Here is a 22,826-nt window from a genome sequence, read left to right as displayed (position 1 = left end):
TGTTTGGAATTGGTTATAACAAGGTTCAGCTTCATTTATTTTGTGGAAAAAGAAACCCCCTCCCACCCTGTCTTTCTTCTTCCCTTTCTTGTATTTCTTGGGGAGAATTACACGATTGGAACTATGCACAAAAACGAAGGGTTAGGGTTAGGTAACTTAGAACTGTGATGTGACAATAAGGTTGATTCTGATCACCTCCCCGGGGGGGAAACTGTCAGTCAAGCTCAGGCCGGGGGAGGCTCCCCCGGCTTGAGCTTGACTGACAGCTGAGTTTCCCCTGGTTTGCCACAACTTGTGTAGGAACCCTGTCTGTTTTCTTGAAATGCATTAAAATATAGAGCAGTATAGGAAACCGTTATAGTCACAAGAGGGGATAACAGGAGCCCTCGTACAAGGCTTCTTCGACTATGCATGCACCTCTTGGTACCACAGCACCTCAAAGGCCCTTAAAACAAGGCAAGTATTAATAAATACTTCAATCAATCAATCAATAAGGGTCTGAGCTATATCTTGCGCCACCCCTTATCGCTAAACTTATTTGCCATTTTTTACTATTTTGTAAAACCTTTAAAAAAAGTTAAAATAGCAGATCTACAAGCTCACAACCTGTCGATGTAGATTGGCTAGTTAAACTATTTTAAATGGTTTTTCAAAATAGTAAAACATGGCAAATAGGTTTAAGGGATAAGGGGTAATGGGTGGCGCAAGATAGGGCCCAGAGTCTAAAGCGATTTGGTGACAACATGCAACACGAGACCAAAAGTAGCCTACTCTTCAAGAAAAGCATGGAAAACTTTCCTTTATTAAATAAAGAATAAATTACAATAAATAATACACGTATAAACAATATAACACTGAATTCACATCCCAATATACCACAACAACTTGAGAAAGCTGGGTATTAAATAAAAAACAAATTTTCACATTGTGAAGTACTATTGATAGTGTCTGAGATGAGCAATATATACCTATGTGAACAATGGGTTTATGAGTTTGGTAGCAGGAGTTAATTAACATATTTTAGCTATTTATTCAACTGCTGTTCACGTATCACACATTCAAATGGTTGGATGAGTTGATTAAACAGCGTATTTATACCTGAATTGATTGCATGTCTGGAACAGGTAGGTATCATGTGGCTAGTAGCATGCACACGAAAAAACATCGGTTAGAAACAAGTTTCTGTAATCTTGTTTTAATTGCTCATTGAAAAAAAAATGACTGCACTAAAACCACACTACAACTACACTTAAATTTCCCTCCAAAATGTTAATGCTAAAACATGTTTTGGGGGGGTCACAGTCAGACACCCATGAAAGATTTATAACAGCTGATGAATATTGAGGGAAGGAAAATATTTTAAATCATTGTGCATGATTTCTTCAAGAAACCTTGGTAAACATGAGCAAGTGAAAATGGGTTCATTTGGAATGACTATACTCTGCTATTTTGATCTGCGTGAAGTCCTTAGACTTAATGTAAACCTTCTTATATATTGATATGGCACAGTGCTGCCCCTAAGTGGTGGTGAGACGAAAGTTGGTCTCAAATTTACATTGGCACAAAATACTGGTCCCTAAACATTTGAGTCACACCTTTCAAAGTGTTCACAGATGATCTGGATGGCACAGGACAAAAAACGGATATGTGTTTTCAGTTAAACTCAGACATGTTTCATTCTAAGTAATAGTGGTGAGCATTCTGACTAAACCACAACCACTCATGAATCGATTCATGTGGGTTTTTAGGTCAGAAAACATCCTTTCGATGACTGGCAGGTGCATTGAATGGCAAGAAATCTTTATTCGATCAGTGATTCCCAACCTGTGGTCTGGGGCCCACTGGTGGGCTGTGAGTGTATTGCAAGTGGGTTCTCAAATAATTGAACGCTAAGAGTTTCATAATATAAAAATGAAATGTATGTGAAAGATATGACATGGTATTTTGTGCCGTCAAATGGGTGGCAACTGAGTGGGCCATGATTCCAAAGGTTGGGAATCACTGTATTAGAAGTTGGCTTTTGGGAATTACATCATATGGCTTTTGAGAATTACATCATATGGCAGACAAGTCTATGTTTGTTTAGAGCACTCTAAAAATAGAGTAAACAGCCAAGTCTATGGACCTTCTAATGTTTGTTTAGAGCACTAAACCAGGGGTCATGTGGCAGCCAAGTCTATGGACTTTAATGTTTGTTTAGAGTACGATGTTTGTTTAAAGGAGTGAGGTGCCCCTCACTTCACACAAGTGTGATTTTTGCTTATTTGCGGGCACAAGAACTGCAGTAACCTACACCAGTGGTTCTCAAAGTGGGTCCCAGGGACACTGCAAGCAACTGAAGCTTTCAGTTGTTCCAATGAATCCCCATTTTTCTGAGTTGAGACACCAGGTGTGGTACAAATACTATGTACCTTATGAAATATTTTTCATGAAGAAAAAATAAACACTAATGGTGGCACACAAATTTCTTAAGGCCTCTACAAAGCAAGCTGTCTTGTACAGACTAACTCTTCTACTATATCCGGTGATGTTGAGTATTTACAGTAACCACTTAAACCCTAAACTTACGTTGACCGAGTCCCTCAGGGTTCTATACTTGGTCCGCTTCTTTTTTTCCCTCTAATATCTAATGTCTTCGCCAGAAACATGTAGTCAATCTGCGATTTTTGCCAATTGTTTGCTCCAGAATAGGGACGCTACGGTTGGTGTGGTTAAAGTTGCTCCAAACACACCACGCAGACTGCAGCTGGCAATCCACTGATGGCACTTAGTAGTTCTCCCTCCCCTCTCCCTTCCTGACAATCCCTGCCACAGATTCAACATGTACTCGGTTGGGTGATCGGGCCCTGCTAATGCCTGACTAAAATTAACAGTAAACTACAACTGATTATTGGCCACAGTCGCTCCACGGTGGCCTTGGTGTGTAGAGGACTTTAACCATGACGCAGGCATGCTCTGGATGGGATTGCCCTCTCATCTCAATACCCTTGTGCAGAACTTTAAAAATGCCGGAATGCCAATTGACAATTTAGGCATTCAGCAGGCACTCTTGTCCAGAGTGCAAAATCGAGTATCGAGTATAGGGTTTGAGATGCAAACGTGGAGATGGACTTGAGGAGGACAGTTGGGAAATGAGATGGCAACGGCCGGGTAGGACTTAATTAAATGAGTTAAAAACATTGTAATGATATACACAGCTACAAATATCATCCAAGCATGCAGTGGTGCCATGTCATCAAAATACAGAATCATCTATTAGCCTCATTGCACTGTTTTGGTTCTTGATCTCTCTCTTTCTTTTCTACTACAGGTTGCTTTCTATGGTATCATTGGAGGATATGGGGTGCAGACCTCCATTGGCGTTGAGTCTCTTGGCACGATATGTTTCATAATGAATGTTGTGGGTGACCTCCTTTAGGTCCTGGAGGTGAGACCTGAGAGACGGATGGAGAGAATATCAATCGGTTATTGTGGTAATACAGCTTCATTGTTACCATATATTGTGGGATAAAATTAAAGGGGGTATAAGTGATATTTTATTTGTTCAGTAACTGGGGTTTTTTCCGGCTTCGGGGGGCGGGGTAAGGAGATCAAGGCAAGAAAATAATTAAAGTTTGAGCCCTTTTACCACAAAAAGTACAGGTAAAGGGTTTTCTTCTGTGTGGGTTCTTAGATATTTACGCTTTATTTAAGTTTTTGCCACAAATTATACAACCAAAGGGTCTCATAGCTTTTCCACAAAACAAAAATTACACATAGTACCTGAGATAAGATACATGGTGTGTGAGCATAGCATCTTCTGTGTACTTGTGCATATACTTAAGGACTTTATTCAAGGTGCTAGGACATGAATTAATTTCACTTGTCAATCCTGTATCTAATAGTCGGATAATTGGAGTTATCTCTCCTGATTGGATGAAATGTGTAACCCAACCTGAAAATGCTGTTGAGGAAAAATATCACTTATACCACTACCACTTTTAAACTACCATTTTACCTGATCAGGAAATCTCTCAGTTGAGAAAATTCACAATGGTTGGGGTTCTCAACTGCAAAGATAAAACATGAACAAAGAAATCAGGGCGAGAAACTGGCCAAGACACTGAAGGCCTAGATATATTACACCCTTTTACAGATTATTTAAACAATAAATGTCTGTGATAAAGGAAGAGTGACTGTCACCGCTAACGGAAGCCAGGAACCTACCTTCTACAACTCCCCATGGTGTCTTCCTGCCCAGAACTCGTTTGTTGTTCACTTGATACTCTTTGTCACTGCCCACCACAGCAAAGGGCACCGCCTCCTACCAACATTTAAACAAGGTTTGATATACCGTGGAAAATAGTACAATGTCTACTACGGGGTGCAACAACTACATGGGGATCACATATTGCACTGCAAAGCACACACATATTGCATTACAGTAAATAACCATGATGCCCCTTGCACACAGAGTCAATTTTATTCGCAAATGGGGAAAAAATGTAGAGGACATTTAAAATGACTGCACAGCTTTGTGTGTTATGAGCACAGAATGTGCTCAGCTGATTGACTGAGGACGGAATGTGATGTATGATGATAAGAGCGCAATATAATGCAATATAATTGCAATATAATTGTTTATAATTGTTTGCCTGTTGAAATGCCAAACTTCACACCCGTGTGAAGTGAGGGGCACTAATATATTAACCCATTCTGACCTGAGATCAGATTCTGAAAAAGCTATGTTTCTATGTCCGTCGTTCTTAGATTTTTCAAAAATAGCTCGTAGCTATTATTTTTCAATAGCTAAAGCATAGCATAATGCTAAAACCAAAAGGGGTTCCTGCCAAAAATGGGTTAAAGTCTAACTCATGTTGATTAGGTGATGTAATGGTGATGTAAAACAAACGGTGCCAACACAAACATTAAATGCCATTAACAATAAAGAGACAATATGATGTAAATGTCCCCTTCATTACGTTTTTAAAACAAACATTGAACTAAAAACAAACATAAAACGTATAGGATGGGCTAGCGCCCCTCAAAAATATAGACGTCTGACTGAAACGGGTTAATATATGAGCAATAATTGTGCTCATGCTAGGTGAATAGCATTATGAATATCATAATGAATCATTTAAGGCTGTATGTGGAGGAAATACAATCCCTTACCCTGATCTTGTCATTTTCACTCTTATCTTCCATGTCGTCGTCGAACTCTTTCTGTGGATAATATTCAATACCACCCATTTCCAATTCCTTTCTTACCTAGACAGCACAAAGAAAGTGAGTTGTGAGAAATAATAATCTACATTTGTTTGCAGTTACTTTCAAGGCTTTCCCCTCATAGTCGATTCATTGGTCTGTTTTTTTCTCTAAATTTTTATCCCACGATTTTGTAACCCAGTTTTTTTCTTTTCACCCAGTGCCAATTATCTAAGTAATCCTGGGCGCTACACTTCCTCTGCCAACCTTCTATGCATGAGGAGTCCAAGCTGCTTCTTTTCACCTGACAGAGGGGAATTTCCCCGGCCGGACGTAGCGCGTGGAAGGGACACGTTATTCCGACAGGTTCCTTTACCCTCCATCAGGCGCCCCGGCTGGCCAGGGGGAGGTAGTTTTAGAGACCAGGATTACGGCATGTTTTTGTGAGGGTATCTACCCTAGGGGACACGGGGAGAACATGCAAACTCCACACAGAAAGGCCCTATCGCCAACCCCTGCCTCGGGTATGGGCACTGATGACGCGGAGGAGGGAACACGCCGCCAGTGCCCACAGCGTCCCCAGCGGGAATCGAACCCAGGACCTTCTAGCTGTGAGGCGACAGCACTACCAACTGTGCCACTGTGCCCCTGTTGGTTGGTCTGTTTGGCATAAGTTAACCAAGACTTTGTTTGATTAGTTGTTTTTTTCATTCACATCAACTGTAAACTCTAGATATAACCATTTAATTCTACCAGTCAACATTAGAATGTTCATTTCTCAACCTCACTAACCCGAAAGAAATGTGGTTTCTGCACGATTGTATGCAGCAAACATAATCTCACAGATTTGCTAAATCAACAAATGGATTAATCGACAAATTCTTAAAGGGATATTTCACTTTAAAAAAAAGTAATTTCATCATCTTATGTGAACACCCCAGGCAGTTTTTAAGTTGCTTGATTCAGTAATTAGATATTTGATATTCATTTTAGCTGCTCTGCCCCCTCCCTATACAAACCCATTATAACTTAAAACTCCATTTTAACCATGATAGATTCATCAAAAACACCGAAACCTTTTTTCTGTTGACTAATAATGTCCTTCTAATACGTGAGAGGGCCGTGGTTTGTCATTTACTGTTTTAATTTATTTTTAATAATTCAGCTAAAATGAATATCAAATAACTAAATACTGAATCAAGCAACTTAAAAAACTGCCCGGGGTGTTCACATAAGACTTTTCGATAGTGAAATATCCCTTTAAGACTATTAATCAACTAATAATTCCTTTAGCCATGCATGGACAGCCCTAGTAACTTTGATTAATTTAAATGGAAACTCTCTAACCCTCTGTTTGAAATCCTGCCTCTCATCAATGGTCATTGTGTCAGCCTTGGCGATGACAGGGATGATGTTGACCGAGTGACTCAAGCGTTTCATGAACTCAAGGTCTAGCTGCCGAAGACTGGAAGAGCATAAGCGTGAGACAGAGAGGCAGAGAAAAAAGAAAGCGCGTAAAACAGTGAAAGTACAATCAAGATAATGCGGTTTAATTTCTGTTAAGTCTTTGGGGATGGTGACATGCCAGCTAGGAAAAATATTCTGCTGAATACAGTGCTGAGTGGTCCTTCCAAAAATATATTGGGTACCCTAAGCTGTAAAGTCTTTATCCATTAATCTGTTCAAATGCAATTTCACACTTGTCTCGAACCAGAATGGAGCTGTTCAAAGCAGTCTTTATTCTGTGTTGGAATACACAGTGGCACACGGCTCAGCAATGATGACAATCTGTTCCAAATTCCAATCAGTGTCCTTCCTCCCAGTGTCCTGGATGTAAATTGATGAGGCTGTGCGTGCATACATGTGTGCATCGAATTGCTAAAAACAAGAGCTCCTCTGATCGGGCACTTGAGAATCCTCTGTGTGATTACTTTACTAATCTCCCCAGTGGTTCCCAAAGTGGGGATCGGGGGTGTACAAATGGAACCAAACGGGTCCATTTGGTTCCATTTGTACACTCTCAGAGTTAAATTAACATTGATTTTACAATATAAATTTGGGGTCCCAGAGATAGAAATGCCATTAAAAGGTGGTCTGTATAATATGCATGTCAAAACTGGGGGTCCTTGAAATTAAACAGGTTGAGAATCAGGCATAAAAAAAATCTTCTCTTATGGGGGTCTCTGGCATATCTCTTCAAATGGGGGTCTGTGGGCTAATTAGTGTCAATTTTGGGGTCCTTGACATGAAAAGGTTTGGGAACCACTGTCCTATATACGATAAGAAGGTTTAACTCACGAGTGTCCAGTGGGTGAGATGAAGTAGAGACAGCAGTGCACTCTGGTGTCAGGGATGCGCCTCTTTCTGGTTATGTTCACCTCCTCCTTGAGAAACTTCTCGTACTGCTCGTTGATGTATTTGGAGATGGGCTCCCAGCTGTGAGAGTATTTAAAAAAGAAAAAGGATTGAAAATTACAAAATCAATAAGAATCAGACTAGAGCAGGGTTTGATTTGCTACAGGAGATGGGGGAAATGCCTCTGCTTTTGATATTCACCTTCTGGTTATCCATTTTACATAGACGTAGACGGTCTGAAGTTTGATAATGATAATCTTTCATAATCATGTTTGATAATATCACAATTTAACAGTCAACAAGTGTGAATACATTAACCCTGGTGTCCCTATTTTTGAGGGGAGCTAGCCCCTCCTATATACAGCTACATTACTGTACTTATCTTAACTTGTGGCACATTTGCCATTGACAATGAAAGGAGAATTTACATGTTTGAGCAAATTGGCTTTTTGTGCCAACACAAACATTAAATGCCATTGACAATGGTTAAAAGTTAATAACATAAGGTGACAAATCACGTCTCAATATTTGCCATTGACAATGAACAGAGAAATGACGTCAGAATTCCACTAAATATGACGTAAATGAAACATCAACACATTAAATGGCATTGACATTGTTACATCATATGTAAACGAGCAAATTAGGTAAGAGCTAACCAATCACAGGCAACAGGCATTCTGATTTGTCGACTAAATCAACTGTAGATTTAGTCAACTAAAATCTTATGATATTTAGTCGACTAAAACTAGACTAAAACATGATTGATTGAACACTAAAACATTCCAGGTGACTAAAATGTGACTGAAACTAAATTAAAACTATTGAAGAGACTATGACTAAAACTAAATTTGCTGCCAAAAACAACACTGCATGTAATGTATCACACATAGCCCACCAGTTGTCATTGTTGATCAGGTCGCCAAAGCCTGGAGTATCAATTACTGTCAGCTTCATCTTCACACCACCCTCTTCAATGACTGAAACAAAGCCAGAGGAATTGATCAAATCACAACCCAAAATGTTGCTTTTCAGAATCAGCTTTATTGACATATTATTTGTTTTTGTGCGTAGTTCCCATAGTGTTGTTTTTCCAAGAAGAAAGGAAAGAAGGGGGTGGGGGGATGTCAAGGAGATCAAGGCAGAAAACTTTTACCACAAAACGTACAAGTAAAGGGCTTCCCCTCACATCAGACATTAAAGCCTTTGCTACAAAACAGAACTAAGCGTTATAATTTGAAGTTGCATACACTGAAGTACATCCAGTACATGCAACCAGTGGTAAAGTATTTTACCACAAATTGTACAAGTAAAGGGTTTCTTCTGTGTGGGTCTGAGTCTCAGACCCACACAGAAGAAACCATTTACTTGTACAATTTGTGGTAAAAGCTGAAAGTTTGTAAATATCTCAGAGTACTACTCTGAGATATTATATATACAAACTTTCAGCTTTTACCACAAATTGTACAAGTAAAGGGTTTTCCCTGCATGGGTCCTTGTGTGCTTTCTCACATCTCACAGTTGTGCGACCTCTCCTTTCTGTTTTAAAGTTAAAGTTAATCTCCCGTGGTCAGCACCTCCCTACTCTTGGTGTGCGCTCCTACCATTTTGTTTGCTTTGCTTTCTCACATCTAACATCAATTCATATATATAGCAAGTTGAGCATAAACAAACAGAGATTGAACCACTGGGCACTAAGCTAAGGGTATTATGCCATCATTACGATACAGCCTGAAAATAAATAAATAAAAGTTTGATTTCCCTGTAGGTTTGTATTGTTTTTACAAAAAATCAAAGAAAAACTCACCGACAAAAACCCCCGATCTGACGTAAAATCGGGCTTTGATCGGCGAGGTTTTGCTCGCTGAATGTGAAAGGAGCTGCGAGAAGATCCAGCGCTGATAAAAGCGCTCGCCGACGCCTCCCTGACCATTTCTGAACATCTAGCACATTTGATATTTGACTCTGTCGCCGACTGGATATCATACAGTATGAACTGGGTTGCGACTGCCCCGATAAGGCCTGTATTAGCCTACAGCCAATGAGAGCACACTGCTCACAGCACTGCTGTCTATCTGTCTGTCTGTCGACTGTATAGATGATCAGATATATATACCTATATATAACCTTCATTCCGTCGGTAAATCCCTGTGTCATAGACCTACATATTAGTAGCCTATATTAGCCCAATATTGCCGTTACGCATTTGACTTGAATAATGTTGATATAACCGCATTGGAATCAACTTTTGGTCCTCGTGCGCTGTGTGTGTTTGTGTGTGTGTGTGTGTGTGTGTGTGTGTGTGTGTGTGTGTATAACGTCCTGTCTCGCTATAGCGCTATCACAAACATGTCGCCCTGTGTAGCCTGGCAGCTATTCCTGTGAGTGTGGCACCGTGCACGCAGAGAGAGAGAGAGAGAGAGAGAGAGAGAGAGAGAGAGAGAGATGCGCCCTGTGTGGGTCTCACACTTGTATCACGGCATCCTGCACATTCATGTCTAAATTAATTGGAATAAAAAAAGAAATTATGTAGCTGCTGCCTATATGTATCGGGTCTGGATCGCATCTTGGTGAACTCTTACAGTGTGTGATCCCTGGTCGGCGATCAATCGTTTAGTGTGAAAGCCACAAAGATATAATGACAGCCGATTGAAAAAAAAGACTCCTGCAGTGTGAAATGCACAACGATCTGATGACTCGCCGACAACTTTAAAACTCCTACACTGTGTAGGGGCCATAAGAGAGTGCCGACACTAGCGGTGACTCCCATTGTAACAATGGAATGTGGAAGTGCTCATTCTATCTCAATGGGATAGTTCCAGCCCCGGAGCAAATTTTGGAACATAGGCACCCGCTTTGCGGCAAAATCAAAGAGACAGACAGACAGACAGACAGACAGACAGACAGACAGACAGACATGTGACAGACAGACATGTGACAGACAGACAGACAGACAGACAGACTCCACATTGTCCTCTCATTGACATTACACATAGTTTAATGACCAGAACATTGTACAACCCACATCTCCACATCCAAAAGGCACAATAAATACCCAGGGGTCATTACAGTACAGTACATACAGTACAATTTGTCCTTTAACCATCCAAATTATGTGGAGCAGTGGGCAGCCATTGGGCAGTGCCAGTGGGGAGTATAGTTGGGGAGTTGTGTGCAATATATGGTTGAATAACCATACATTAAAGTAACATTGACACTGTGTGCATGAAATGAAACTGCCTTCTATCTGCAAAAAAAACGATAGACCGATAGAAAAAACAGATAGGATCATTCAAGCTTTCCGTACAGCTGCAATGTGGTGAGTTTAACATCATTTATACAATATTAATACAGTATATACAAGATAGGACTTTTCTGTTTAGATGTATGGGGTGTTCAAAGCCACAAAGTAGTTTTTTGCCACTCAGTAGGCGTTCCCAGAAACTTCCCACATAACGTCCGGGTACGATGATGTCACGCACATACTCTCTATTTGCCAAGTGCCTTTGGACATACCTGGAATGTGTCCTCTGCATTTACCCATAGGAGCAGTGGCTGCTATTAATACAGTCATACAGTACCCGCCTCGCTCAAGAAGACTTCAACACAGACTGGGCTGACAGAGGGTGGAACTTGCGACCTCCAATTCTCAGACAGATGGCCTCTGCCCACTCAGCTACGGCCGCCCCAAACAATCAGTGCTCTCAACTGAAGTTCGCTGTGTCATCATTGGAAATGAATGCATGAATGCATAATGACCTGACGAAGATCTATCAAGATCGTTGTCGTTTGTTAAAATAAAGTAATTATTTACCAAAGGAATGGTGCCCTACCTCCTTCCATCATTATAAATGCACAGAGCCACTGGAAACTAAGACTGTACTCAATACAGGGGTTTACAGTATAAATATAGCCTACATGTTAATACATACACTGGCATGAATCAAATTAAATATATATATCCATAAATAAATATATGCAGAAAGATCCAAATGAGATCTCATGTCAGTATTGGTTCATTGTGCTCTAGACTGGATATCCTATAGGGAGATTTAGAGTCGGTGGCCTTTAAAATAATTATCACTCCGGGGAAGGTTAATATGCTAAGACAGTTGTTCTTAGTTTCCAATGTCGTTACAACATCCTGTGTGTGTGTGTGTGTGTGTGTGTGTGTGTGTGTGTGTGTGTGTGTGTGTGTGTGTGTGTGTGTGTGTGCGTGTCATCAAATGGATCCATATGTTAATCTTATCACTGCCACCTGGTGGATGAAAATGCCAGCGCTTGACTGCCGAACTGGATCTACTTGATTTTAGTGTAATGCATGTCCGTTTTGCTGGTCCACTTTAGATGCTAAATATTTAATGTCAATGCTAGCGAGCTAAAATGAGGCCATCCTTGCTCTAGAAAATGCCAATGTTCCAATTGGGATCACCGGACAATCACAAAAGACCTCCGAACATTGCACGTTTTCAAAACCATGGAGAGCTGCGTAGATATAGTTATTCAGCTTTTCAGTCAGCCTGTATATGTAGCAGAGTGGCTCAGAGCCTCTGCCTGATGGCGTCAAAAGTCTAATATCTCCCCCGGTCCATAGGGATATCCCTTTGGTCTAGTGGTTAATATGTTTGACTTTCAGGCCTGAGTTAGAATCCCAGACGTTACATAATACAAGAAGTGAACGGCAGTGTGCATGCGCGAAACCGGCCTAGGATCGCTGAAGAAGGAAAGGCCAAGCAAAAAATAAAACAGCGATCCCATTTGATATCAATAATAAAGCTTATATGACAGAGCGTTCCACCAGGAGCAGTTGACAGTTGGATTTGAATTGGTGGAACGTTCCGTCAAGAGCAGGGCGGTACTGTGTGTAGTGTACTCACAGTGGGCCACTGATTTGATCTCCACAGTCTTAGGGATCTTCTCGTCGCGAGCCCAGCCACCACTCCTCCTGCTGATCTGGGACTTGAACAGTGTGTTCACCAGAGTCGACTTCCCCAGTCCACTGTTACCTGCGAGGGAGGGAGTGTGAGAAGGGAATTATATATGGTACATAGAGGAGAGAAGAGCAAGAGAGAGAGAGAGACCCATTTGTGCGTCATGGACACATTTTTATGGGTCCCTTTGGGCCTATATTTTGTTTCCAACATTGTGTTGTTAATCATTAATTATTTCAAAACATAAAAAAACAAACAAGATCTGATATTTTTACTATAGTTTGGGTCCCGGGCAAACATCAAATTTCTTTTTTGGGTTTCGGGCTACAAGGTTTGGGAACCACCATTTTTCTCCCTGGAAATAAAAACGTCTAGGGAACCACTGACTTGGGACTTACCCACTACCATGATGTTGAAGTCAAATCCAGACTTCATGGTCTTCTTCCTCATCTGCTCGATGATGGTGTCGATACCAATATATCCCAGCAGTGTGGATCCCCCGCCAGTGCTGTGAGAGCCCCCCTGGCTGAGAGCTGCATTGTGAGCCACGCTTTGGCCCGGGGCATGAGTCGGAGCATGGCCACCGTGACCCCCGATCAGAACTGGAATGGCACTGGGGATTGGGGCCGCACCCCCAATCCCTGGCCCCTGGGGCGGGAAGGGGCTTGATGGAGACGGAGCCCCCACATGGGGGGGCTTGGCAGGGACAGCCGGTTTGGGTTTTACCTCAGGGGGTACAATATCTGACATGTCTGCAGGGGAGGAAAGGAAACGTTCATTACTTGACCGAACTCCCAAACAAAATTGCGTTGCTTGGATGCTTAAAGGACAACTTTCGTTTTTTTCAACCAAGGTTCATGTTTTAGGTTGTTATTAGAGAAAGTAAAAGATGAGTGTTAATTTTCTTTCAATTGCTGCTTTCTTTTGTTTTTGGGATTTTTGCAGTTTTTGACAGGCGGGGGCATTCGAGCATGGGGCTAAATAGGTATTTTTTTACAAAATATTATGGCGATTTTTTTTTATTATTATTTACTATAGTCCTAATAAACCCCAAGAAATTACATCTGGCCACAAAAGATCACAGGATCTATTGAATGTGACAAACTGACATATTGAGCCTATACACACAGTATAAGCCTTCCCCCAGTAGGCTACCTTCACAATCAGTAGATCCTGTGATCTTCTGTAGCCAGATGTAATTTCCTGGGGTTTATTAGGACTATAGTAAATAATAAAAAAACTAATCACCATCAAATTTGGTAAAACAAATACACATTTAGCTCCATAATAATAATAATAATGAATTGCATTTTTATGGCGCTTTTCTATGCACTACGTGCCTACTCAAAGCGCTTTACAATGGTTCATTCATTCATACATTGGGAGGTGAAGCGGCGAACAGTCGACGCAAGCGTCCTCACTTCCCACCCCCAATCCAACCCTTGATGCTGAGTGTCCAGCAGGGAGGCACTGGGTCCCATTTTTACAGTCTTTGGTATGACCCAGGTCCATGCTCGAATGCCCCCGCCCCCCTGTCAAAAAGAGCTAAAATCCCTAAAATGACAGAAAGCAGCAAATGAATTTTGTCTAGAATTACACTCATCTTTTACTTTCTCTAATGACAACCTAAAACATGAACCTTGGTTGAAAAAAACTAAAGTTGTCCTTTAAGACTTAACTATATCATCATCTAACAAGATTAACTTAAGAATGTGTTGACCGTGGTCCCCCCTGGGCTTTTTACTTTTCCCCTCTCTTTGCTGAAATTAGAAGATCTACAAGCATGCCTATTTTCGCTGAACTTTTGCCTTAGAAGCAGAATAGGGATGTGTGGGTCTTTTTCAGTCTCGAAGCATTGTATTTTCTGCTATTCTACATTAAAGAGGTAGTATACAGCTCAGCCTTGTGGTTAGAGTGTCCGCCCTGAGACTGGGAGGTTGGGGTTCAATCCCTGGCCGGGTCATACCAAAGACTCTAATAATGAGACCCAATGCCTCCCTGCTTGACACTCAGCATCAAGGGTTGGATTGGGGGTAAATCCCTGCGACATAGCGTCATGTCCAGGGGGTGTACTTGTACATCAAGCTGCCTCACGCTACAGAAACAGGAGATAGGCTCCTGCCCTATGGGCCTCATGGCTCGGCAAGGCTACTTACTTATACAGCAGAAGGTTTAGAAGAAGGTAACATAGCAGCCATAAGGCTGAATCGTCCAAACAGTGACTCAGGACCCATTTGTAGGTCACAAGCCAGTTTTTTTTGGGTCACGACTAGGGATTTTATTTATTCATTATTATTATCCATCTTGTATACATTTAAAAATATATATATATATATTTCAAAGGTTTTTTTTTTTTTTTAAATAAAGTAAATCTTATTTAAAAACAAAAACAAATAAACAAATCTAAAAAAGTCCACGAATGAATGAATAAATGAACAATAAATACATAAATAAAAGATTAATTAGGGTTTGGGAACCACATGGAATATACTGATATTGTGCTTGAGGTAAAAAAAAAATCATTACAGGTCAGTGAGGTCACAGATCTCACAGGGCACTGTGGCAGTCCATGCATCAGCTTAGCCTTGATTCACAATGACAGTAAGTGGCCATACAGCCTATCTGTTCTAACAGCATGTGCACACACACACACACACACACACACACACACACACACACACACACACACAGTTAGTTGCACCCAAGGAGCATAGCCTACATGATAAATCGCCAGATTTACAGAACTAAACCTCTATTGTAATAGACAAAAATGTTGCCATTTCTGAATTCTCAACTATTCCATTCTCTGATTTATCTGCAGGGCTGAATGAATCCCAGCAGGCAGATCACTCAGCTCTTGATTAGATAATAGCTGGCCATCCTGTGCTGTGGCCATGGGGCACTGATGATGAGAAGCTTGTTTCCCAAAGGGTGTCAAGTTAAAATAAGCCTTTTCCTGCATGCCTAGGTCGCCATACTGACTACAGCATGATGCGAGTCAGAAAGAAAACCTATGTTCAACATCTATATGCGTCACACACCAGCTAATTAAACCCCCGAACCTATCAAGACGACCCCATTGTCTCTCTCCATCCATCCATGCTGTTATAAACTAGCCATCGTTAGCTAGCAGGCTAGCGCGCTATACGCGGCCGCCCGTACACACTGCAGTGAGTGAGGAGGATGTTGAACGCACTAACGGAGCCGCCCGACTTACCAATGAATTGAACTAGCAATTGCCTCGGAGCAGAAACGCGTTGTTCGGGGCTCGCTGATATGTCGTAATAATGTAGGATGATAGCGACGGACGTCCGCACGGTGAGGTAATAATAAGATGTGTAGACACACGGGGGTCATGTGATGATGATGCCGTCTCTGGTACCTCTTCTTCACTCTCTCTCTCCCACTGATCCAGTCGGAGAGAACCCCCCTTTTCCGTTACCAAGGCGACAAGAGGAGAGGGTCCAGCCGGCGGGGGGATGCAGCGCGCATGCTCAGTCAGTGTGACTTGCTCAAAGGGACATGGTGGCATCTTGGCAATATAGCTTCTATATTATGGATTATTTTAGGAAACGTTTGCGATTTAAATCATGGTTTGCCTGGAAATTCAATAATAATATTATTATTTTTTACAAAAGTATCTGTCCAGTGCAAGTCCAAAATGTAGCCTATAGGTCACATTTATCTATTTCTTGTGTTTACTTGTGTGTTTACTTTATTCTACAACTATTATGCTGATTTAAGAAATTATTTACTATAGGCTACAGTAGGCGTGTGAAACAAGACATGAGGTTCAGTGAATAAAAGCAACGCTTAATCATTTATATAGGCTTAGTTCAAAAAGCGAAGCAACCGAACATGCACTCACATGTTAGCTCCTTATTGTAGTTTCTCCTGTGTTCTTCTCTCGCTTTCTTCGGTCCATGTTTCCTTTGTATTTGTGTTTCTCTGCGGAGCGCCGTGTTTTGTCCCATACACGTCCCTTTTACCCATACTGTACCAACGCATGTTGTTTTATCTCTTTTCAGCATGTCTGTTACTGTTCTGATAAGGAGCTACAGTCTGTGACCAGGCCCCCCTAGCTCTCCGAGTACCTCTCTTTCACACATATGACTTTCCCTGCAGAGTAAATGAGTAAAAACTAAAATATAATAAAAAAAGAGAGAGGAAATTACCCCCAACATATATGTTTTCAAGTGTTAGTGGTCACTGGGAGATAGTGCATGGCAGCAGATCTACAACAAGGTCACAATGTGGCCCATGATCACAACCCGTTGTGAGCTTGTAGACTCCACAAGCTAAATAGACACTCCACATTGTAGAGTCTACAATGTGGAGTGTCTATTTTTGCTATTTTTTCACACAACAAAGTAAAATAGAGCTTGATTGTTTTTTTGCAACTATTCTTGTACTCACCCATCGACACATACACTGATGATCCAGGGTGATACATGGTGACATAATATGGATCCTCCGGGTCCTCTGCGATGTACACCCTGCCTGGCAAAGGATGATGTGGTGTCTTTGATGGAAAGGTAACTGTACTTGTCATCACCTCGTTCACATTCTGGCAGTCTATGACCTTTGGTTGGAACGGCAATTCAAAGACCCCCTTTGAACCGGTGCCAGCTCCTGTTGTGTTGAACGAGTTGTTGTGCCCCACCGTGGATGGTGGCCAGCTTACGGTGCATTTTTCTAAGGAATATTCTCTTTGTGGCTTTGTGGTTCCCTTGTTGTGGTCAGGTGGTGCTGCAGGCAGAGCCATTTGATTCAGTTCCAGGTCACCGGGATTCACACCTTTGAGGTTTGTGTTTTGCGCAGATTTCTCGTAATCAAACGGGTGTTTCTTTGGTACACTGCAAAGTTTTGAAACTTTTCCATTTATTGATGTGTCAGGAGGAGCAGATGCCCGTGTCTGTGAAGCCTCCTGCATTCGATGCTCCACAAGGCCCGGTTTACATTTATTCAATCTAGGTAACCCATACCGAGGAGCTTCAGGTTTGTGATCGCTGTTTTTCGACCGGCTGCCGTAATCCAATGAATTGCAATCTGAATGGCTGACTGCAATCTGGGGGTCGATCTGTGAATTGTGACACTGAGCTCTAGACCAGAATGTAGGTTTCTGGTGGACACCGATGGCCTTAGCGTTTCTTGAGGTGCCAGTCTGTTGAAATTGTTGGGAAGAGGATTCTGTTGGCATGGTATTTGCGAACCCTTCCACCTGACATGCCTCATGGTGATCGCTCTTTGAGAATGTTGATGCCCTACTTCTCTCAGAGTATAAGTCATAATTCCTTCTCCTGGTTTCTGTAGAGGGTGGAAGATTTGACTGGCTCGAAAGTCCTGAAGGGTATACCTTAGGGTCTGTGGATAGATTTGTACTTCTGTTTGTCTGCATGTCAGTACAAGACTGGTAGTCGGATACACTTGCGGGTTGGAGCTGAGTGTAATACTTAGGAAGATAGTCTGTAGTCGTTTTTGAGAATCTACGGTTCGACGGAACTGCCAGTTCGTCACTCACTGACTTGGTTTCTCTCTGAGCATGCGTGACTGTAATCCCACCAGACACACAATTACTTTGTCTACCTGTCACTCCATCGGACAGAATTCCACTACTTTGTCGCTCTTTGACATTTAATTTGGCTTTAGACATTGTGCCAGTGTCTCCTTTTCCAACAGGAGGCATTGGTATTGCAGAATTCCCAGTTTTCCTTAAACCAAGCTTCTCTTGTAACACACTGGAAGTCTGATACATATCTCTATTCAGTATATCCTTGGACGATCTTCTTATGTCATGACGAGTAAAGTCCAGTAAAATATTTTGATCGAGAACATCACACTTTGATTCCTTGGAGAACCTCGGGATACCAGACTCGGGCTGAGACTTGGAATCAGAGATAGGAATTGATTTAGCCCTTCTTTCCTGGGCTACAGGAGAGCTCCGTTTTGCTCCCTGGCTGTCGAAAGACAGCATCTGGGACATGGCTGTTGGAGATGGACTTAATCTTGGTGTGGGGACTCTCAGAGCTGGCGATATACTTGTCTTATGCTCCAACAATGGAAATGAGACATTTGACTGTGATACAGGAAGATTTAGATAATTGCCCGGCTTTAGTTTCTGAGTGGGGAGAGTGGGAGAGGAATTTGGCTTTGGGGCAATTGGAATAAAGGAGTTGTTGGTCTTTGTGGAGAGAGATGGAGAGACGGGGTATGGTTTAGGCTTGCTCCGGGGGAGAGTTGCTGCGCTCTCTCCATCGTTTATCAGCTGCCGGTAACGCTCACTTACAGATGCCTGGCCTGGTGTCTTGATTGAAACACATACAGTAGGTCCAGAAGGACGAATTGGAGCAAAAGATCTGGAGCTAAAAGGGAAATGAAGTAAATTGAGCAATATATAATAATATAATAATTATTATATATACTCACACATACACACACACACACACACACACACGACATTGTTGAACTTACCTCTCAGCAGCTAACTGCTTTGAATTGTTTTTCTCAAAAACAAGTCCTTGACAATCAAAGGATGGTATTTGAATGACTTTCTTTTTGATGACAGGAGAAGAGAGGGAGTTGGGAAATGGCAAAGGGACGGTTAAATGTTTCTTGGGTTGTGGTGAGGAGTCGGACACAGATACTTGAGGAGTCAGAGGTGTAAGATGGTCAGAAACACTCATTGTGTTTTAGTAAGGAAGAAAGTCACCGGAAGGCTGGTGATTAAATTGAGGGAGAGAAAACATGAAGGGAAATCAAATAGTTAGTTGCCAATAACCTTTTATTTTCTTCACGTGTCCAAAACCTGGCACATTACGGCAGTTAACATACTTGGAGTGTATGTTAAGTGGTGAACTGATGACCAAAATAAAACATTGAAAAGTGAAAGTGAAGTTAATTCTAATGGATTATAGATTTGATTTTAAAATGTTCACAACTTCTAGATAATTTTAAAATAATGAAAATAGTCAATCTACAAGGCGTTGTGAGCTTGTAGATCTGCCATCTTTTCCATTTTAGACAGATGTTTGAAAACATTTTGAATTTATCACATGCCAAAAATAGGAACGGTAGGTTAAAAGTGGTAAAACATAATAATAATATGAAAATGTGACAAAATGAGTACTGACCTGTGATTCCCTGCTCTTTCTCTAGACTGGACCACTGGCCAACTAACCTCACGTCACCAGACTTTCCACCTCGGAGGAAACTGGCAAACTGAGTGAGAGAAGGACAAAGAGCAAGGCACACAGGACCCTGGAACAGTTGGAGCTAGTGGGTACAGAAGCTACATTCTCTCCATTCCTGTGCACTATGGCAGCACTGTTTCACTCACCCACTCGCTGCTTTTGTTATCTTATCTTCATGGGAATCTCTGTCTGTAAACATTCATCACATGAACCCTAGTGTCCCTGTTATGGTCGTGGCATAATAAGCAAACATTGGGTGAGAAATAGCAGACGTATACAAGCTCAAAACGTGTCGTGACAGACCGCTGGGGGAACCCCGGCTAAGGAATTAAAGGGTTTAAGTATTGTTAAATATGCAGATAAATTCTAATGCTTCTATGTGAAATATTTGGTTTTGGTCTGGAATAAGGTGCAGAGAAAGCAATTAAGAAAACAGCAAACTTTTATTCATTTCTATATACAGTATTTGTATATGAATATGAAAACAGATTGGTCATTAAGAGTATGATATATATGCAATTTTCTCACACAACTATCCAGTAAAAACAGTAACAAGAACAAAAAACTGATAAAATAAATAAATATAAAGTATATCTTTAATAGACTTTAAGGTTCACCTGTCTTGAAGAAATACTTGCCACAAATCTTGTCTACTCAGCAGTCACACTATCTAAAAATGCAACAATGCACATACTTGATCGCAGATGCTCGGTTGCTGTTGCCAGTATGACGGTTGCCCCAGGGCCCCCTCCAACGAGCTAGCATTGCAGCTGTCATTTCATTGTGCTCACTCACACACACTATAAACGTAAACAGCACAGCGAATGTAAAGTGATTGTCGAGTTACAAAACATCAGTAAAAATTGGCACATGTGCAGGACGGCATGAAATCAAATGTGTGTGCCTGTTCTTTTGCGTACTGTACATTTCCCTCCATCTAGCCGTTGGTTTCATTCAAATTCTTTAAAATACTGGTTCATGGACAAGGGTCCAAATGGACACTCACAGGTCTGTAATTCTGTCAGAGAATGTACTGTACCCTTACGAGTCCATTTGTGCATTCTCACAGTTAAATTAACAATTCGAATTTTACAGTGTAGATTGGCATCCTCAAAAAAAGGTTCCATTTGTATACTGTCCCAGAGTTACAGACCCGTAAGGGTCCATTTGTGCCACTGGTCGAGTCTCTTCATTAATCTCTATCATAAACACCAATGAGGCAAGTCAAATGAAAGTTATGATGGAAGGAGAAGGACAGAACTCCAGTCAGTCAAAATCAGTCACATCAAAACAGTCTTTCTCCCCTCTCTCTCTCTCTCTCTCTCAAGGTGCTGGCTTCTTCCATCTATCCCACACAGGTGTCTTGGCAACAGAGCCAACCAGATGGCCTGTTATGCACTCCTCATCCTAGTGGTCATATGATGAGGGCATTGCTATCATCATCTGTGCAGTTCACACTGGCCACCAGTGGATGGTGGCGAAACGCCTTGTTGCTCCATTTCGGGGTGTCCTGGTGCCCAGGCTCAAGGAAGTAGAGGCAAGCTCCAAATCCTGTCAGCACCAGAACGGACACCAGCAAATAGAGGGGGACGAACCAGTCCAAGAACAACCACGACATGCTGTCGTAAAAAGAAAAGCACAAAAAAAAGAACAGAGGAAAGCAGTGTAGTTAGAAGGTTGGAAAAGCTGGTTGATTAAAAAAAAAAAAGGCTTCTAAATCCTAACAGTTTTCTGAAAAACCTATGTTTCTATGTCATTGGTTCTCAAACTCTTTCATGTCAAGGACCCCCAGAATTATGTGTATTTGGCTGCGGACCTTCCCCCCCCCCCCCAAGAAGGAAATATTTGAGTTAAAAACGTTTGCTGTGAAAGATATTCAAAGATTTGCGCCACGTACATTATCACGATTTTTCTAAAATAGCAGATCTACAAGCTCATAGTGCAGCACTCGGTGCCGTGCAATGAGTTTGTAGATCTGCTATTTTTCAATAGCAAAAGTATAACAAATAATGCTGAAAACACCAAAAGGGGTTCCCGTCCAGAATGGATTAAGGGGAAAGTGAGAAAAAGAAGAAAGGGATAAAGGATGAGAGTATGTTGGTGGGCGGCTGAGATTCCGAATGGAGTAAACTTAGAATTGTTCAAGGCCATTTAAGTCTTCTTCACACTCACTACCAAGTGAGATGAGACTTATACTGGCACTGCTGTATCACAATGTCACATTATCTCAACAATATATATTCATATGGCATTGATTGTATTGAACCTTTACTCAAAACAATGCAAAGGATTTGTTTTTATATATTTTCATTTTTTCCATTGCGCCAATTGATTCCATGTGAGGAGGATCTATACTCTTTGAAATATACCATTTCACAATATGCATATTAGCAGATTAGTCATGCTACAAACTGCAAATGTGTGCGAGTATATACTGTATGTAATGTATACCTGTATCGGTAGTGGTTCAGCTGGTCCCTAGATGTGGTTAATCTTACCTAATAAAAGGAGTAGAAGGGGCTTCAATCAATAATTAGAGACCAATTCCAGGCTGTGGCGCTGTCCTGCTGCTGCTGACTGTTGCACAGAGATGGTCAAATCACAGGTGCTCTATCTCAGAAGGCAGTAGTAAGAGACTCGAGCTGCATGCGGGTTCATCATCCAGCGCTCGCTTCTGACGTTCAGAGGAGGGGGTGGGGGTTGCTATGGAAACATCCCTGCTGATGGAAGAGAGGGAGGGAAACTTATATAACTATTATCTTTTTTTTGGGGGGGGGGGGGGGGGGGGGGCTAGGGAGGGCAAGCCCTTCAGATGCCTCTGGATGCTTGCTGCCTTGCTGCGTAAAATCAATTCCACCCCATTTAACACGGTTTATGACATTGAGAGAGGGGGGACATGTTTGTGAGAAGTGCCTCTCACATCAACTTTCCGTACAGCTGCAACATTTTATGGGGTAACTCCCATCAGTAAAATAATGTATTTTATCTCAGTTTCCAAGACAAGGGCTGCATGCAGTTAAAACCAGAAAGAAAATCATTATTTTTTGTATATCATTAAACAAAAAAAGCACCTGAATTGAATCTAGAATTTCTACCAAAAGAAAACACTTCTTTGGCTGTTAGGATTTACCTCTCAGCTGTCCCTTCACAATCTTGATGTCAT

At 41.5% G+C, this 22,826-nt stretch overlaps 1 protein-coding gene across 3 annotated transcripts; it reads right to left on the bottom strand.

Annotated features, from left to right (window-relative positions):
• Positions 1-784: 784 nt before the first annotated feature.
• Positions 785-19,021, bottom strand: septin3 (septin 3). Of its 3 annotated transcripts, XM_080757253.1 has the most exons (11): positions 18,945-19,021; positions 16,890-18,835; positions 12,872-13,225; positions 12,420-12,548; positions 8,441-8,522; positions 7,486-7,623; positions 6,535-6,652; positions 5,155-5,250; positions 4,207-4,303; positions 3,998-4,049; positions 785-3,434 (listed from the first exon to the last, which is right to left on the bottom strand). In XM_080757253.1, the coding sequence occupies exons 2-11, from the start codon at positions 18,454-18,456 to the stop codon at positions 3,305-3,307; spliced, it is 2,763 nt and encodes a 920-aa protein (XP_080613379.1). In that variant the 5' UTR covers positions 18,457-18,835; positions 18,945-19,021; the 3' UTR covers positions 785-3,304. The 3 variants fall into 3 exon arrangements, with proteins under 3 accessions (XP_080613379.1, XP_080613380.1, XP_080613381.1); XM_080757254.1 differs by lacking the exons at positions 16,890-18,835; positions 18,945-19,021 and adding an exon at positions 16,342-16,514; XM_080757255.1 differs by lacking the exons at positions 16,890-18,835; positions 18,945-19,021 and adding an exon at positions 15,000-15,096.
• Between the last annotated feature and the right edge of the window lie 3,805 nt (positions 19,022-22,826).

The sequence above is a fragment of the Protomyctophum bolini genome, assembly GCF_963924005.1.
Source record: "Protomyctophum bolini genome assembly, chromosome: 3".
NCBI classification, from domain to species: Eukaryota; Metazoa; Chordata; class Actinopteri; order Myctophiformes; family Myctophidae; genus Protomyctophum; species Protomyctophum bolini.
This window is presented reverse-complemented; position numbering and strand designations above follow the sequence as displayed.